Here is a 19,939-nt window from a genome sequence, read left to right as displayed (position 1 = left end):
CGTGCAGGATAAAAACCATGTTCAATTTAATGTACGCATCGTTACGGACGCGTCAATACCAAATATGTGGGATTTTTTTATGCTAATATGAGAAAAAGCATAAAAAAAACGGTTAACTTTTTTTTTACATTTTTATTTTTTGTACTTTATTTTTCTATTCTTTTTACACCATCTGTATCCCTCTGGGGGACTTACACAGCAGGACTGCAGATCGCTACGATAAGGCATGGCAGGACTTCTCTCCTGCCATGCCTTATCGCTTATTACAGTGATCTTAGGCAATGGCAATACAGGACGTCGGTATCTGGCGTCCTGTTGCCATAGCAACCAGCCGGGCTTTCCGATTATATTGCGAGAGCAGGCTGAAGTCACAGCTGTGAACCCTTTCCCTGCCACGATCTACCTAGATCGCGGCAGGGAAGGGGTTAGCAGCGGGTGGGCACATCTCTGATGCCACCTGCTGACGCAGTGGGAGGCCGGCTACTAGTGCCAGCCGGCTACCGCTGCGGGATAGCGCGAGATCTGCTATGATCTCGTGCTATCCCTATGACGTAAGGGTACGTCATTTTGCGGGAAGTACCACGCTCCCATGATGTACCCTTACATCATGGGGAGGGAAGGGGTTAAAGGGAATGTGTCATGTTGTAGATGAGAGTCCAATGTGTGGGCAGCACGGTACAGAGCAGGAGTAGCTGATCATATACAGTTCTGTGGGAAAAGATTCAGTATATCTTGTATTTTATTCATTTATATCCCTCCTCTTTCTATGATTAGGAGTCCAGTGGGAGGTCCAGTTCAGTGGTTGACAGCTATCTGTGTATGCACAGGCATACAGGGAAGGCTGTCAATAACTAAGCAGGACTGCCCACTGGACTCCTAGTCATAGGACTATATGCACAATGGGACAGATTTCCTTTAAAGGGAACCTCTCACAGCACCATAAACTAAGGTCTGTTAAGAGACGTGATAGGGAGCTGGGTGATGACAGTTCCCTTTCACGTCTATGGGAGAGTGTGTGCACAAGACTGTAAAGAGTCAGATTTTCCTGCGACCATGTGATGTTCACCGGGTGATAGCGCTGGATGCGGAAGCGGGTAAGTATAACAAATACATCTCTTAGATTATGGTGCTGTGGGGACATGATGGGTTCCCTTAAAAGAATTTGCAATACTAAAGCTAAATAAATACATTCTAGGGCAATAATATGGAATGTCTTCAAAACCATAACAATAGCTGTGGGAAACTTATGAAAAATATTTTTTTTCCTGAAACTTGGTTATGCAAGAAATGTTCTCAAATAACTGAAACGCTCACTCTCCATTGAAAAGGAAACATAGCGTACGATCGGTCTGCATAAAAATTATAAGGTTTTCCTTATGTAGCAAAAAAATGTTAAAATATGTCAGGTCTTGAACATGTAAACTAACAATTCACCTACTGCTATCCCATGACTTTTGCAAAGTCAGTGTTGTTTACAAACACTGACATGGCAAAAGTCATGGGATAGCAGTATGAAAATTCATTATGAATTGGCGATACTTAAGGGGATGGATTGGGTATGCCCACACCTGTAGGAATTGTAAATTGTTGTGCTCATAACAAGGCAACGTGAATTATCAGATTTTAAACGAGGCGTGTTAGTGGGCGCCAGACGGATGGGTCATTCCATTTCCAAAGTTGTGCAGGCATTTAACATTCCTTCATACACAGTGTCACGTGTGTACTGGGAACATGACATGGAAGGTATAACCACCCACAGTGGACAGTGCAGTAGTCACCTACAGGTACTTAATGATTGTGACTGGTGGTATCTGGCTAGAATTGTTTGTGTGAACAGACAAGCAAGTGGCAGAAATCACATTCACATTCGGTGCAGAAGACCCCACATCCATATCCCACAGGTCAGTGCAGCGTTCTTTAGCTTCCATGGGATTTGAGAGCAGAAGACCCACAAATAAATGCAGTCACAGACAGTACCACGGGTCCCTGGTAACGGTTAGAGCCTCGCATAAACCTTTACTTGAAAACTGGAACAAATTATACAAGGCAGTTCATTTAAAGACTTTACAGTGCAGGCAAATGACTTCAAAACGAAGTAAAGATTATTTTTTTGCAGTACCTCCGCCCCGACTTGCAGACGCGTGGGTGTGACAATTGAAGGGTGTACCTCTACGCTGTGATCCTGGCTCTAGACAGCTGCGTAGGAAAGCTTAAATGATGAGATAGTACCTCTGCACTGGCCTTGAGAAGAAGTAGTTACTTACAAATGCTCTCATGTTTGGGGGGCTCAATCCACTCACATCCAAAACACAAACAGTACGGGAAATCACTTCTCTTCTTCCATGCTTCAGCACAGGGAGGCTGAAGGTGCCCCAATGTACCTGGACCCCCTGAACAGCAACACTACTGAAGAGATGGACCATTTCTCGCTCTCTAGCACTGCCATTTATACCTTCTCTCATACCACATGACATAACATAACTCATACATTTAGATGCAGGCTTGGATTTAATTAAGCATTTAACCCTTCTAGCGCCGCAGCTGTGCAACACACACACTGGAACTAACAGGACAGGTTTGCACAGTGCATCAACATAAGACAAACATGTATGACATTTATGGAGAGGATCTGGATCATGTACTGGGCCACTACAGCTGCTAACTGGACCCTAGAGGACTGGTAACGTGGTGTGGTTCAATGAGTCACAGTAACAATTGTTTCTGGCTGATGGTAGGGGTCTTGTGTGGTACAAACTCCATGAAACTGTGGACCCCAGTTGTCAAAAAGGCACTGTGCAGGCTGGTGGTGGTTACATATTGGTATGGAGTGTATTCTCATGGCATGGGTTGGTTCCACTATGTTTCACTGCTAGGTGATCATTTGTAACCCTTCATGGACTTCCTGTACCCCCAGAATGGTGGGATATTCCAGCAGGATAATGTACCCTGGATGAAGCAGCGCCCCCCAGAACCCGAGCCATTCGATGCAGAACACGGCAACCCTGGCTCACACCTCATACACGCTTCATCCGGCGGTGCTCTAGAAGTGCTGAACGGCTGTGGAGGAAATCGCAAACGGCACCAGACTTCCTCCACTACAAATTCATGCTCAGAACCTACAACCTCGCCCTCCACCATGCCAAACAAGTCTACTTCACCTCTCTAGTCTCCTCATTATCGCACAACCCTAAACGGCTCTTTGATACTTTTCACTCCCTTCTCAGCCCAAAACCGCAGCCCCCAGTGACGGATCTCAGTGCTGAAGAGTTGGCTGCTTACTTCAAAAAGAAAATAGACGACATCCGTCAGGAAATAACTTCCCAATCCCAGACTAGCCCTGACCCTAGTCCTGTCAGCACTGCATCTAGCTCCTGCTCACTGTCTGTACTCAGACCAGCGACAGAGGAAGAAGTCTCCAAATTGCTCTTCTCTGCTCGCCCCACCACCTGCGCTAGCGACCCTCTCCCCTCACACCTCCTCCGTTCCTTCTCCCCAGTGGTCATCTCCCATCTCACCACTATATTCAACCTCTCTCTGACCTCTGGCATCTTTCCCTCTTCTTTCAAACACGCCATCATATCCCCACTGCTAAAGAAACCGACTCTGGACGCGACTGATGCTGCCAACTACAGACCCATCTCAAACCTCCCCTTCATCTCCAAACTACTAGAACGCCTAGTTTACTGTTTACTCCCGCCTTGTAAGCTATTTATCAGAGAACTCTCTCCTAGACCCCCTACAGTCTGGCTTCCGACCTCAACACTCGACAGAAACTGCCCTTACTAGGGTATCCAATGACCTACTGACAGCCAAATCGAGGGGCGATTACTCCCTACTGATCCTCCTCGACCTTTCTGCAGCGTTTGACACTGTTGACCACAAACTCCTCCTCAGTATGCTACGCTCCATTGGCCTAAAGGATACTACTGCCCTCTCCTGGTTCTCCTCTTACCTATCTGACCGCTCTTTCAGTGTCTCCTTTGCTGGCTCTACCTCCCCTCCTCTTCCCCTTGCTGTTGGGGTCCCCCAGGGCTCGGTCCTTGGCCCCCTTCTCTTCTCTATCTACACAGCCCCTATTGGACAAACCATCAGGAGTTTTGGCCTCAAATACCACCTGTACGCTGATGACACCCAGCTATACACCTCTGCCCGTGACATCTCTGCACCCTTCCTCCAAAACATCACTAACTGTCTGTCCGCTGTCTCTAACACCATGTCCTCTCTCTACCTAAAACTAAACCTCTCTAAAACTGACTTACTGGTATTTCCACCCTCCACTAACCGACCTCATCCTGACATCTCCATCTCAGTGTGTGGCGCCACCATAACTCCTAGACAACACGCCCGCTGCCTTGGGGTCATATTTGACTCTGATCTCTCTTTTGCCCCCTACATCCAATCTCTGGCCCGAACATGTCAGCTGCACCTCAAGAACATCGCAAGAATCCGCTCTTTTCTCACTGTGGAGACGTTAAAAACGCTTATTGTCGCCCTCATCCACTCCCGGCTCGATTATTGCAACTCGTTGCTGATCGGCCTCCCCTGCACCAGACTCTACCCTCTCCAGTCCATCCTGAATGCGGCAGCCAGGCTTATCTTCCTGTCTAGCCGCTACTCGGACGCCTCTGCCCTGTGCCGGTCACTGCACTGGCTGCCCGTTAAATACAGAATTCAATTCAAACTCGCTACCTTCATCCACAAAGCCCTCCACAGTACAGCGCCACCCTATATCGCCTCCCTCATCTCAATCCATCAACCAGCCCGGGCTCTCCGCTCTACTAATGAAACCAGACTGAGCGCCCCTTTAATTCGAACTTCTCATTCCCGCCTCCAAGACTTCTCCAGAGCAGCACCGGTCCTCTGGAACGCACTACCAAAGGCTACTCGAGCAATCCAGGACTCGCAGAACTTTAGGCGTGCTCTAAAAACGCACCTCTTCAGGGAGGCATACCGCATTCCCTAAACAAACCTCTCTGTACTCCGCCTGATAACATGCTCCCCGACCTACTGACTGCAATCCCTGCTAGCCATCATAAACCGCTCCTGCAGTCACACCGTTTCTGCCGTCACACGGCTAAATGTCTGACCATTGTCTATGTGTATAGCATCGCTCACTCTCCACCTCGCCATACTGTGCACATCTCCAGCCCCTTTACCCTCTGTATCACCCCATTACTTGTAGTATGTAAGCTCGTTGGAGCAGGACCCTCACCCCTATTGTTTCCATCAACTGATTACTATATGTAACCGTGGTTCTGTAATTTTTGTATTTTGTCTTTCTGTATTCCCCCCTGTCTATGTAAGCGCTGCGGAATATGTTGGCGCTATACAAATAAAGATTATTATTATTATTATTATTATTACTATGCCATTAAGCCCAAGTTGTCCAGAACTGGTTCGAGGAACATTCTGAAAAGTTCCTACCAATCGAACTCTTGGTTTGCAAGTTTGCCTGAAATGAGCCTAAATGTGCATTCATTTAATGCAGTGGAGAGGTTCATTCACATTCGAAATCCTAAACCTATAAATACCACAGAGCTGTGTGTGGCTATCCAGAGGACATGGCTTAGCATCCCTCCAGATGTCTTCTGTGCCCTTATAGAATAGATGCCACGTCAAGTTACTGCAATTAGCTGGGCTGAAGGAGGTCCTACTTGATATCAATTCCTATCTTGTGATTTTTAGTATGTCAGTGTATTCCACAGCTCTGTGGGACGTCCAGTTCTTGGTAATGTCACTGTTGTGCCAAATTTGCTTGAATTCTCCCCACTGTCCTCTCTGCTCGGCTCTGTAATTCCCCACCATCAGGCTGTGATTGGATCTGAATAATCGAGTGCTGGCTGTGATTGGCTGGCGCTCGATCCAATCACAGTGCTGAGATGACAGAGCCTAGCAGAGAGGACGGCAGGGGATGACAGCGGGGAAAATTCAAGAACCTTGCCACACAGACACAGACGCCGGCTCGGAGGTAAGTATGGAGGTTTTTTTTTTTTACCTAGTATATACTCGAGTATAGCTCGGCTTATACTTGACTCAGCTTATACTCGGGTCGGCTAATACTCGAGTATATACGGTACTTAATTCCCATATTGCTTTGCTTACCTCCATTTAACATTGATCAATTAATCTTGAGATCTACCAGCCCCATGCACCAAGTACACTACATTAACCTTACAGTAGTCAGTCAATGCATATTCTTGCATTTTCTTTTCACATTGCATCCAACATTATACAATTTGTATGGAGAAGTAGTTGAACAAGACCTTCAGGAGATACGCCTTATCTTAAACTTTACCACCTGCCTACTCTTTACACCACGTACACTTGTTCTGATGTGTCTCATGGAGAGAGTCTATAGAAGTATTCACAATCCTATACAATGATCAGGTCACTTTCAATACATTGTATTCAAAATGTTTTGATTTCTTTCTACCCTCGAGAGATTAGAGGGTCCCTATGAATTATGTATGCTTTCCACTGCTTTGATAGTCTTGCAGTTGCTTCACTTCACTTTTGGGCAATATTCAGTATTGAATATGGCACTTGTTAATAAAACAATCTGCAAACATCAAGGAGGCAGAAGATTAAGAAGGGAGAGGGAATTTTTCCCACAAGCTCGTTGCTCCTTAAAGATAACATCTACCACCAGACCCCCCTGGCAAAATTAAATAACACAGCATCAGTATTTGTCTGCAATTCTATATAAAATAATATTAATATTTTAGTTTAGGGGTATACAGAAACAATTCAAGGGCTCAGAGCTCCAATGCCAGCTTCTAGTGAAATGCAAAGTAGACGTTGTAGAAGAATAAAACTAAATAAAACGGAATTTAGTTATTCATGAACATGTTTGATATTTTATTCAATTTATTTTTCTAAACTCATAGCCTACCTCAGTTTATGCACCAAACATATAGGAGAATTTACAGCGCAATACCGTGTTTCCCCAAAAATAAGACAGTGTCTTATATTAATTTTTGTTCAAAAAGGTTTAACTTTTTTTACATGTATAGCTGCCTGGACACTATTTAAATTGACTTTATTAATTAACTGTTAGCAGGGCTTAATTTTGGAGTAGGGCTTATATTTCAAGCATCTCTGAAAAAGCCTGAAAAATCATTTTGCATCCTCAAAAATTCTGGAAAATCATGCTATGTCTTATTTTTAGGGTATGTCTTATTTTCAGGGAAACAGGGTATGTGTGGATGAGGATTTTCACAACCCAGTGTACATGTAGTGAATAATATCCACATGGAATTCAGAACATGTTTTGAATTTACAATCCACAGTGTGAGGGCTTACTCCGACAAGCTTAGGCGTAGCTATACTCGCTGGCACGGATTGTAGTTGTGCCTGAACGAAGGGAATTTCTTCCCCTTCACCGACTTTTTAAACTCCGTGCCAGAGCGCAGGCATTTGAAAATAACCGCAGGAAGATAGCGGCTACCCAATCTTTCCCACAGACTGTATTCACTATGTTCTGGAAAGATAGGATATTAACAGGTGAAAAACCCGATAGTGAAAATGAAACCAGTGAAAGCCGTTAATATTTGTGGTTTTGTTTTGTGTTGCAACCGCGTTTTTGTGCAATGCAACTTTTACAGTAGGAAATTCCACTGTAAAGCCCTAAAATAAGCCCTAGCTGCATAAAAACATAAAAGCACATACATCACCTAAGAAGCGCTGTCCGGCTCCGACCCGTCTTCTCCCTGGTCTCTGGCAGTTCTCTTTAGGCATCTCTTCTGGTCAGGGATTGGAAAATCCCCACCTTCAGGAAGCACTGCTTCTGATTGGCTGAGCACTGCGTCGCAGAGCCAATCAGGGCCAGTGCTTGATGTACCAATCGCAGCCATTCAATGCCTGTCTGAACAGGCTACAGGAGAGCTTAACTGTAGTCTATAACTGTAAATGCCTCCTGCAAGAAAGACACACCTTGCATGATTTAGCTGCAAGGATTCTCCTATGGAAGCTTTCATGAGATCCTCTCAACTTTTTTTGCAAGTAATACTCTGTAAGCATACTTTAATAAGAAATCTAGGTATATAAATAAAAAGATGTTTTTTAATTAATAGCAGACAACTATCTGCATGATTATCACTAAAAGAAAGGGGAAATACGTTGCTGATAAATACCGCTCTTAGCACTTAAAGGGAATCTGTCAGGTCCCTAATGGTGCCTTGGCTGTGAGCACTACAGTAAATAGCAGACCTGCTGATTTCAGCGGTCCGTCACTTTATACTGGTAGGTTTAGCAGTTTAGGAAAACTCACATTACAATGTTTGCATCACCGGCAGAGCGGAGTCTGTTGCGGCTCATTGGTATTCATGTATTCTTTGTCCACCCCATGCTCTCCTGATTGACTAATTGACAGATCACTCCATATGCATGGCACTACAGAGAGACCTGTCAATCAGTGGTAGGGGGAAGTGAATTCATGAAAATTATTAATAAGCCTCTCCATGCTTCCTGGGCTGCAGCTTTGAAATGTAAGTTTTCCAAAACCACCAAGCCAAACAGTGACAAAACGCTGAAATTAGTGTGTCTGTCACTCTATAGTACCGTAACGGTCACCTCCCAGGCACCATTAGCGATCTGACAGGTTCTCTTTAAGGCCCCCTGTCCACGGGCATTGCAAAGTCCCGTGGTGAATCTCCGCCGTGGGAGCCGCAGCCCAGGAGCAGGAGCCGGCAGATGAATCTCCGCCGGTTAGCCTATCTGACAGACAGACTGACCGCGGAGAACCGCGGCAGTAAGTTTCCATCAATGACCGTCTGCAGAGAAATTGTTTGTGGATTTGTCCAATATAATTCAATTGTACGTATTGTTTGAATTAATTTTAATATATCTATTTTAATGTCTTTTTAGATTGGCTTACATTAAGAGGGAAGCAACCGTTTGGAAGTGTCTGGGAAAGGTAAGCCAAGGTATTGAAATACCACATGCACGAAAAATAAAATGTATAAAACATGGAAAGGCACACAGTGGGGATTATTCTTCCTGCAAGCATTTGTGTAACTCCGATGCCCATGGATTTGGGAATTGGTCTGTATGCTCTTTAGTATCTAGAAAGGCAACCATGGGAAAATGTAGTTTTTGGATTCTTCCCAAACCACCTAACTGGCTGTAGAGTGTTTTGTAACAATCTGTATTTTGTGGGCCCTGAATATACTATAGTCTACTAGTCTACAGTTTGCTGATGAGCTACAGGGGGAACTATACTCCTTATGCAAGCCCCCTCACTAGCCCTGACCATCTCCTGCTGCAAACAATTTTGCTAGTAAGAAAGCATGAATGTATTACACCTAAAGAAAACTCAGTGTGCTCACAAATCATAAAAGTGAGTGCAACCTGATTGTAACATTTGTTAGGTTAATGTCAGGAAAAATGCCTGCCTAGCAAATTTGTGTCCACAATTAGACTTGGTGCAAGCTGCTCTGGCTAGCAACACCTAGGGATTGCAGATAGAGATAGGCGAGCGTACTCGTTTAGGCAAATTACTCGAGCAAGTATTGGCATTTTCAAGTACATGCCTGCTCGTTCAAAAAGATTCGGGGGTGAGATTCGGGGGTGAGTTGTGGGAGTGAGCATGGGGGAGAGAGAGAGATCTCCCCCCTGTTCCCACCCCCCCCCCCCCCCCCCCCCGCTGGCCCCGAATCTTTTTGGGCAAGCAGGCATGTACTCGAAAATGCCCATACTAGCTCAAGTAATTTCCCTTAACGAGTACGCTCGCTCATCTCTAATTGCAGGTATTCACCCTATAGCCCCTCGAAGCGGGATGTGGTTTTTAACTGCCATGAACCACCAAAGTGCATCAACACAATAGCCACTTATTGGTGGCATGAAAAGTCAGGGGATTAAACCGGAAAGTCAGAGGAACACCAGAAAAAATGAATAAGAAAGAATCAGAATCAGGTCAGAGCAGGGGCAGAAACCAGGAGCACTACAAGGTACAAGAAGGCAAACAAGCGGGAAGTCAGGCAAGTCCAAGGTCAGAATCAGGTATCGGCAGGAGAGGGTAATCCAGAAGGGTAGTCTAGTAAACCAGATCAGTAACACAGAAGACAGAGAATAACACAAGGATAGTACAGCAGGTAGAACAGTTCAATAAATGGCAAAAGCAGATGGGAAGGAGGCATTTAGATAGAGCGCTGAGCACTTTCATAGGCTGCTGAAGAGGTACACTGATTGAACCGTTGACTTCTCTATCAAAGTCCGCTAGCAGATCAGGAAAGACCCTCTAGTTTGATTTAAAGACATACACCAGAATAATGATACAGATTTGTTTGGATGGTTGTGCACTCTGCCTATATCCTGCCCAGCCAGTTTCCTAGTGCCACCGCCGAGGATGCAGTTGCGGCATCCGACACCAAGGATTGCAGACACACAGTTGGGTAGACACATTACACTGGTCTAATGATTTTATCAGAATCAGATCTTGGAAACAGCTTAAAAAATAGGTGCTTTTTCTTGCAGAAAATTGAAATAGTGTTCAACACTAATGTGTAGTGGTAAGATCTAGGAGATTGTGACAGCAGAGCATAAACGGACAATAAAGTGTCTGTCGTGGAACATCACCGCCGCTCCCATGCCTTACCTGTGCGCTGCCATCCTACATGTCAAGCGTTGTCCTCCTCTGCATCCCTGCTGCCTGCCTATGGGGTTCGTGCACACTCCTACTCCCTCTCGAGGTCTGTTCTCCTTCAATCCCATTCCTGCACTTAGGCAATTTGGTCTCATCCTCCCATTTTTGATGAAGCCCCCTATTGATATGTTATGGTTTTGACCCTTTCTTGTATACTGACCAAACTGACTTATGTGCTCCCTAACCTCGGCTCTGTATTCTGGACCACACTGTCTGCTGTGTACCCTGACATACATCCTGTTCCTTGTTTATGCACATGTGCTGCCAGTGCTGACTCAAGATTGCCCTTTTACTATGGACCTGTTCAGATCTTCAGGTACTGCGCCTTGGTCCAGTGTTGTGTCAGCAGCCACACAGCCGGGTGGGGACCCTGCACCAAAGCCGGTATCCTACTTTGGAGGGGTTAAGCGTGAAGACCAGCGTTCCACAGTTGCTGCCACCTCAGTTGGCCCACAACCACACTGGTGTGTGACAAAGCAGATCCACATCCACCTGTCTGACAGTGTCCTACTGACTGTAAGGGTGCGTTCACACGTAACAAGAACTGTGTGCAGCTGAGACTTTGCCCAGCTGCGGCAGTCAAGACAAGCACGATCTTGCCGATCAGGTCCACAAGCTAGTGCAGCTATTGGCAGCTGTGGCTGGGCGAAGTCTCAATCGCAAGTGTTTTTTGTTACGTGACAATGCACCCTAAGGGCTTATTCAGATGACCGTATATCGGCGGGGTATTCTTGCCCGGCCTATATACGGTGTCCCTCTCTGCAGGGGGAGGAGGCTGGAAGACCCAGGAGCAGTGCACTCCCGCCCCTCTCCGCCCCTCGGCACTATTTGCAATGAGAGGGGCAGGTGGGGGCAGAGCTAAGTGCAGGGGACTTGGCTCCACCCTGTCCCACGCCTCCCATTGCAAATAGTGCTGAGGGGTGGAGAGGGGGTGGAGAGGAGGCAGAGAGGGGGTGGGAGCTCTGAGCACTGCTCCCGACTCTTCCAGCCTCCTCCCCCTGCAGAGAGGGACACCTACATTGGCCGAGCGTGAATACCTGGCCGATATACGATCGTCTGAATAAACCCTAAATGTCAGCATTACAAGTTATCATCCCATCTATATCTATGTTGGATACTCGTATGATATTATAAACCTCTTTCTGCTCAATGCCATAATAGTACTCCATGGGTCACATGCACTTTGCACAAGTGTCATACTAATATGGCACAGTAATGGTCTCTGGCTCAGTAGCTGAGCCTGAACCCTCATTGTGCATCATTTGTGATTGTAGCTATATTGTACAGCTGTCATTCTGCACTAACTGCTGGGGTTGAAGAGGATTCCAACCTTAGCAATTTAACTCCATAGATGCCACAGTCAATGCTGATCATAGGGGGGGGAGGGTGGCTCCTACTATCATGTCATCTCGAGAGGGAAAGGGGGGGGGGGGGGTGATGGGTTGCAAAACTCCTAAAAACTTACAATTACTGAAATTACACTGTAATACAGAAGTATTGCAGTTTATTATATGAGTGATCTGAAGATTGCATATTCAAGTTCCTCTTTTGACTTAGGAAAAAAGTAATAAATAGTGGGGAAAAAAACTTTTCCATGTAAAAAGATGCCTTTCATTGATTATGTAGACCCTTATTTTTGTTTAAAAAAAGCCCCATAATTTGCCACATCTGTAACAACTTGTACAATAAAATACTTGCATTAGTTACACCGCATGGTGAAGATTACTCTCTTGCAGCAGCTTAAACCCTATGGAATAGTTGCAAATCAAAGTTGAGTCTTTGTTTTTTGCTGGAGTTTAGAGCCGTTTAAGGGCGGCTTCAGACGATATACGGCGTCTCTCTCTGCAGGGCGAGGAGGCTGGAAGATCCGGGAGCAGTGCACTGAGCTCCCGCCCCCTCTCTGCCTCCTTTACGCCCCCTCTCTGCCTCCTTTACACCTCCTCTCCGCTCCTCTGCACAATTTGCAATGAGAGGAGCCGGGACGGGGCTGGGCCAAGTTTCAGGAATTAGCTCCGCCCCATCCCGCCTCCCCTCATGCAAATAGTGCAGAGGGGCGGAGGGGGGGTGGAGAGTTGGCGGAGAGGGGGCGGGAGCTCAGAGCACTGCTCCTGCCTCTTTCAGCCTCCCCCCCCTGCAGAGAGGGACACCGTATATCAGCCGGCGTGAATACGTGGTCGATATACGGTCGTCTGAATAAGCCCTAAAAGACATGGTTCATGCTGTTGTAGTCCTGGCATAAACTAGAGTTCTCACTTGTAACATACTGTTAATAGATGTGATTATTCTATACCTATTGTACCATATGGATCATCTTCCCACTATAGGATGCAGACATGGTAGAGCACAATGATTAAAACAAAGTCCCTATGTTGAAAAATCACCATTGCGGTTTTGTGTCCACATTCTCAAGAAGATGATACTTAGGCATTGATACACACACCTGTCTCCTTCAGATTCTTTCTCACCCCATCACCTGACACAACACAGGCGATGGCACCTGCAGGCCTCCCTCAGCCAGCTAGCCATAAAAATATGTGCCCCATCCCTCATGCCATACACTACAATATGTGAGCCTGAGCATGAAACACTTGAACAGATGGCAGCAAGGGAGGGGTCTTGGCTCTTAAAAGGAAGCCCCAACTGGGACTGTCAAAGGCAAGTCGACTAAAACTTGTGTCTAACAAGAGCAGAAACAGCAGTAAGACTGAACGCTCCCACGTGACTCGCCATGTGCTGTGTGGGAGAATTTGCTGAATTCATTATCAATTTAGTGCGAGGAAACCCTCATAAGACAGAAAACAACATTATGGCATCCGACCGTGCCTGCAGTGCAGTCCTATAACGGTTACACATGTAGTCCCTGATTTATATAGGCATCTTGTGTTTATTGCTGTGTGCCAATTGTACCGTCAACTGGAAAAGGGAAATTAAAAGTGTTCACCAAGAACAACCGTTTAACATATTGAGGCTCGTGCATCAATACAGTGCTATAAACTACCGTGTTTCCCCAAAAATAAGACAGTGTCTTATATTAATTTTTGTTCAAAAAGGTTTAACTTTTTTTACATGTATAGCTGCCTGGACACTATTTAAATTGACTTTTTAATTAACTGTTAGCAGGGCTTAATTTTGGAGTAGGGCTTATATTTCAAGCATTTTTAAAAAGCCTGAAAAATCATTTTGCATCCTCAAAAATTCTGGAAAATCATGCTATGTCTTTTTTCAGGGTATGTTTTTTTCCCCAGGGAAACAGGGTAGCTAACAAGACGTGACAATGTTCATAAATAGTGTTTCTGAGTCTCCAGCATTTTTCAGCATCATTCAGTAGCCATTGCACTTAACCCTTTAAGGACCAGAAACATTTTAGGGGTTTTACCCCTGTGGTGGTTTTACAGCTCTATTTTTTTTTTTTTTTTCTTCAGCTACCAAAATTATTTTTTGCTGCTTTTTGTTTCCATGACATATAGGGCTATTTTTTTAAATATCTTTTTGTACTGATTTTTTTCACCATTTTTTTAGTTTTATTAGGGGTAAAAAGTAGAGATGAGCGAGCGTACTTGGAAAAGCACTACTCGCTCGAGTAATTTGCTTTATCCGAGTATCGCTGTGCTCGTCCCTGAAGATTCGGGTGCCGCTGCGGCTGACAGGTGAGTCGCAGCGGGGAGCAGGGGAGAGCGGGCGGGAGAGAGGGAGAGAGAGATCTCCCCTCCGTTCCTCCCCGCTCTCCCCTGCAGCTCCCCGCTCCGTGCCGGCATCCGAATCTTCAGGGACGAGCACAGCGATACTCGGATAAAGCAAATTACTCGAGCGAGTAGTGCTTTTCCGAGTACGCTCGCTCATCTCTAGTAAAAAGGCTAAAAAATTTTTTAAATTATAGTTTCTTTTTAAAATGAGTATAGTTACACTAAAATAAAGTATAGGAGGGGTTCTTTTTGCTTCAAAGGTTTTGATTTTACAATTTGCATAACCTCGGATTACAGGGTGCAGATAGAGACGATATTGGTTGGGTCATGTTTAGAGATGAGCGAGCATACTCGCTAAGGGCAATTGCTTGATCGAGCATTGCCCTTAGCGAGTACCTGCCCGCTTGGGAGCAAAGATTCGGCTGCCAGCGGCGGGCGGGGAGCTCCGGGGGAGAGCGGGGAGGAATGGAGTGGAGATATCTCTCTCTCCCCCCCGCTCCCCCCTGCTGACTGCCGCAACTCCACTGTCACCTGCACCGACAGCCGAACCTTCTCTGTCGAGCGGGCAGGTACTCGCTAAGGGCAATGCTCGATCAAGTAATTGTCCTTAGCGAGTATGCTCGCTCATCTCTAGTCATTTTCTCTTTTATATAAATTTTTGTTTTATTTTGTATTTTTTTTAAACTTATTTTTGTGAATTTTTTTTTAAATCTATGCCCCCATGACGTCATATAAGACCTCTAGAGAACATTCACATTGGCTTTTTTTTTTTTTTTTAGTCTCACACTTTTCCACTGTAGCTGGGCATCATAAGAGCCCCAGTTTCATGGGAAAACACCCAAAGCTCTAGTGTGACAGGGGGCACCCGGGTAATGTGATTGGTGGGTTGAATATCGCAAGTGGCATTTCTGCTTTCTCTCTTCACTACATAGCGCTCATTGAGCACTATGCGGGCTGCAAGAGAGAAGGCAGAAGCAGTTAGAAACCGATTCTGCTTTCCCATCTTGGGAATCCTATTTCAATGTGTTCAAAATCACAAAGCAATGCCCTCACCCAGAAGATGTTTATTTCCAAAACGCTCCGTTCTCCAGATATTGCAGCACTTGATTCATCTGCCCTCTGGTTGTTTACTGCTCATTGCCAGGGAAATAGACTACTTCTTCAATGGAAATAGCAGAGAACAGCGGTAGCTGGTGGCCGGGCCAAAAGCTAGTACACATGTCTTCTTCAGGGCTCATTCACTCAGCCCTGATTTTGGCGCATACTATGCACGGCCATGTAACATGCGATGAATGAAGTCAATGAAAGTACAGGGACATACATTGATCTGTTCACATTGGCGTGTAAACACGCACGTGAAAAGATTGTGGCATGCTCTATTTAACCACCTATCACACAGCCTGAGCCCTATTCTTTTATATGGGTAGCGTATGCAACACTTTCCATACACAATACATTGCATATCGGCGACGATGCATATGCAGCCCCGCTATAAGACAGAGCGTGGAATTTTTGAAAAAAAAGACAAAAGTCACACTGCACATGACCGCGTGCACTCGCTGCCATACACGGTGATAGCCGGGCCTCCGCTGGCTCACACAGACCGGTAAACCGCTGCGGGACCCCGGCAGCGTTATACGCATTCGGTTATGTGAATGAGCCCTTAAAGGGGTTGTTCTAAAATATAATTATACCCTATCCACATTTCTGTACCTTATAGGGTCCAGAGACGTCTTACCTCACTCTTCTCAGCTCATGTTGAGTTGGTTCATTACTGCCAGGAGAAAAGAACAGAATAATGTATCTTATCCAGGTTGATAAAAATGCATAGAGAGAATGAAAATGTCCGATGGAGGGGAAGTAACATATGCAGCCATCACACTCTAGAAAGGGGTTTGGAGCAGTTCTACCCAGAAGAAGGAGTACTAATTTCTCGTCTTCACTGCAATTGTTCTTGCCCATAATACCAGCATTGTATGTGAACTGAAGGGCAGGGGCCCCGGACACAATTGCCGCCGTGACCCCTGTATTCAGTGTCGTTGTCACTCGCTCTTTTGCAGACAATTTTCAGTCCTTCATAAAATGATCGAGCCCTTCTGCCATTCAAGGGAGAAGGCTGAAAGGAAAAGAAGAAAAACACACGCCCTCAGGGGTTTCCAGCGGCCAAACCATTTTAAAGACCACAACTTCAAAGGAAAGTCTTGGCTTGTCTAGGGATTTATATTCTTATCAGGTGCTGGGATGCAAATATATATATATATATCTCGTTTAAAAGATCAAGTTTAAAACCAATACAGGTTCCAAAAAGCTTAAAAAAACAGGAAATGAAGGAGCGTGCAAAAACATTTGGCAGTTTTTGAATGAAGCCAATCTGTGCGTTAAATTGGGTTGTATCAAGTTTTGACTATTTAAATTGGTTCATATGCTTTGCAAACCCAAGGCAGTTTTTTTAATGTGTGCAAACTCCATAGGTTTTGGCAGAATATATTAATCATAGTCCGTTCATTAGTGTGTTCCTAGTTTATACAGCTATAGTCCTGAAATAGTCTATTTCTGAAAAGATTGCAATTCAATTGCTTTTTCTTTGAGTAGCGTCAATTTTAACAACCCTAGGGCAGGGTTCACATAGGGGAAAGTTACTAAAATATGTGCATTTTTAAGCCACATCAGAAGTGAATCATAAGGAGGGAACTTTTTGAATGCATGCCAAAAACATGAAAATCTGCACCAATACTAAACTGTGTGATTCTGCTACTATGTCCATATGGGACTCTGCTGCAGGTTTTGTTGCATGTTAAAATGTGCTACAGCAAGATTATGTTAAGGCCCATTTACACTGAAAGATAATCGCTCAAACGACAGTTTAAGTGACAGTTTTGAGCGATCATCATTGCATTACTCCAAGTAGCTAATTAGCTACTTAAGAGTTAATGCAGACAGAACGGGATACTACCAGGATAACTCCGAGAACAAAGCAACTGTTTTGTATATTCAAACAACTGCATTGTTCTCAGAGCTTTCAGCTGGTATCTTTCTGAAAACTGCCAGCGGGATACCAGCTGAAAGAATACTATCAGCGCCGCCCGCTGAGAAAATCAGTGGGCGGCGCTGATAAGAGTCATTGGTGATTTCTAACTAGCTTGCTAGAAATCACCGATGAACGAATAGTGCATGATGGCAGCAAGCTTAGACACAAAGATTATCGCTCAAAAGATGGCTTTTGAGCGAAAATCGTTTTATCTATATGGGCTTTAACAACAGATTTGCCACAGATTTTGGTGCTGAATTACCACAGACATTTAAAGGGGAGAAATTTGCAGTGAAAATCCGCAGCATAAATTGACATGCAGATTTTTTTTCCGCAGCAAGTGGTTGAGATTTTTTGAAGTCTCATCCACATGGCTTGTACTGTAAAATACTGCAGAAAATCTACAGCGTTTATGCTATATGTGGATTTACCCATAAAGAGCAAGTCCAAGTGGAATGGCTTATGAAAGAAACACTACAGGCATTGCTGATACACTGTGCTAGGTGCAGGGCCTCGGTGGACTATGCATAACACAGGAATCCTCCCCTTGGCGTCCTCTGAATTCATGCAACATAATATAAAATTAACATAAAACAAACCGGAGATTAAGGGAGGAATTGCCGGGATTGATTTTGTTTTGTGAATTTTCAACTTTTAGGGTTCCTTTAAATCAAAGCAATTTTTTTCATAGTAGATTGTCATTTTTAATCACTTTGTGTGTTTGTTATGTTTAGTAAAATATATGTAAATGAGCTATTTGGGATGAATGCATTTCTAACATGAGAAGGAGTGATTGCTATGCCAGTCTGCTTTAAAATATCACTACAGTCCAGTAATCACTTAGGGGTTAGGAACTGCATAATCTCTGCATATAGTTATCAAACTACATCAGTGAAAGACCCATCCTTTGCAAGTAGGCATTTTGAGTAGCCATAGTTTTAAGGGGCACGTGTCCAACTGTGGACGTCCGACAGACTGGCAGGCTTGCTTGCTATCTAATGCCAGCTGTTCGTGTGTGCACAGTCGGTTTTTATAGAGGCCCATCCTCAATCACAACCTCTGGCATCCTCTGTTCCGTTGTTGAGGTTATGAGGCCTCTGATGTTCCTCAGTGGTCTCCGATCTGGGTAACTGTTAAATGATATGTCCTCCTTCATGGCTGTTTCATGCGTGATCCCTCTGGCTGTAGGCTTTGGGAATCTGCAACTCGAAACATCTGCAGCAGAGGTCTCTCCAGACACAGGGTTAGCGCAGGCAGCGGTCTACAGCCCGCTCAGCTACTCAGTTGCCTCTACACTCAAATAGTCACATCAAATCCTCATCTGCACTTCACTCGGAGAGTTTCTCCCTTCTACTGCCGGCCTCCACTCTCTAGTCTGTGGGAACTCGTGCCTGTCCTGGCCATGGAATTGACAGGGCTTCAGCATGTTCCGATGCAAGATTTGGGGATGAGCACCAGTACTGTCTGATTGTACTACATATGCAGATTAATACTCTGTAAGGCTCGACTTTCCATCTTTGAGTTCTGCGTTTGGACGATTTTCTTGGACCAGTACTCGATCGGCAGGCTGCAGCTGAATTTCTTGTACTGGGGTTCTGGCTACATGCATCTTCTGTTGAAGACCTTGTCCTGCGAGCCACCGCAGGACAAGGCTCGACAACTTATGCTTTTGGTGATATCCTCTGGTTGCTCAAGATGCAGTTCAACAATTTCTCTTCCACCTTGTCCATTAAGCAGCATGTATGGATTGTAACTTGTGGTATTGTGGACACGGCTGTAGCAAGCCCACATACGATCAGGCAGGTATTCAGACCACCATGGTTTGTGACCTTATATCATATGGTCCATAGTTTTCATTCTTGCTCTGAGCAACAGCTTTGGCAAGCAATCAGTGGAAAGTTAGCAAAGGATCAGCCAAGACCGACCAACATAGAATCTGGCAAAGGGGCATAGCCCAAGGATATACTGATCTCTCAAGATTTGGTCCATCGAGCCCATGGTGTTCATTCCGCATGCGTCTCATTTTTGTATGCTGGCTAGGATTTCCTGAAGACTGTTAGAATATTGTTGAATGTTCTCCTCTTTTCTCTGGACCCTGGTGAAGAATTGGGCTCTGAAATTTCTGGCACTTACTGCTTCTGCATAAACATCCTCAAGTAGCTTGATAATGACAACCAGAATCTGACGCTCAGGTTTGGGCAGCAGGAGAGAAGTTGCCTTTACACGGGCCAATAGTCACTCAAATAATTGCGCAAACGAGTAATTATGGGCAACAGTTGGTCGGTGTACATACTCTCCCGACAGAAGACTGAGCTAGAAGTTATTTGGTACTCACTAGTCATTCCGTTTTAGCTCACTGAAACGTAAGGACTACTAAGCAGTTTCTTGCTCAGTGTAAAGAGGAGTTGCTCAATCTTTGAGCGACTGCCTGTTTTCAGTAACTGGAGGCGGGTGGCTGGAAGAGACTTCTGCGGCGCTCAGCCTCTGAACAATGATCACTCCTATGTGAAAGCACAGAAGTTATAGTTGTTGGAACGACTGTCAGGCTCTTATGCGCCCAACAGTCATACAGTATAAAGGTATCTT

The 19,939-nt window shown here is 45.0% G+C and overlaps 1 protein-coding gene and 1 long non-coding RNA gene across 3 annotated transcripts in view; one reads left to right on the top strand and one right to left on the bottom strand.

Annotated features, from left to right (window-relative positions):
* The window catches only part of LOC136576266 (uncharacterized), a 63,937-nt gene extending 47,790 nt beyond the window's left edge, over positions 1-16,147 (bottom strand). The window contains exon 1 of the long non-coding RNA XR_010786328.1: positions 16,064-16,147. This is a non-coding gene — a long non-coding RNA (uncharacterized lncRNA). The remainder of the gene's footprint in view (positions 1-16,063) is intronic.
* CDK15 (cyclin dependent kinase 15) overlaps positions 1-19,939 on the top strand; it is a 163,418-nt gene that overhangs the window by 97,842 nt on the left and 45,637 nt on the right. For both annotated transcript variants that reach the window (XM_066575422.1, XM_066575421.1), the window contains one exon: positions 8,866-8,914. In XM_066575422.1, coding sequence (XP_066431519.1) covers positions 8,866-8,914 — 49 coding nt within the window. The remainder of the gene's footprint in view (positions 1-8,865; positions 8,915-19,939) is intronic.

Source organism: Eleutherodactylus coqui, chromosome 8 (genome assembly GCF_035609145.1).
Source record: "Eleutherodactylus coqui strain aEleCoq1 chromosome 8, aEleCoq1.hap1, whole genome shotgun sequence".
Classification (NCBI taxonomy): Eukaryota; Metazoa; Chordata; class Amphibia; order Anura; family Eleutherodactylidae; genus Eleutherodactylus; species Eleutherodactylus coqui.
This window is presented reverse-complemented; position numbering and strand designations above follow the sequence as displayed.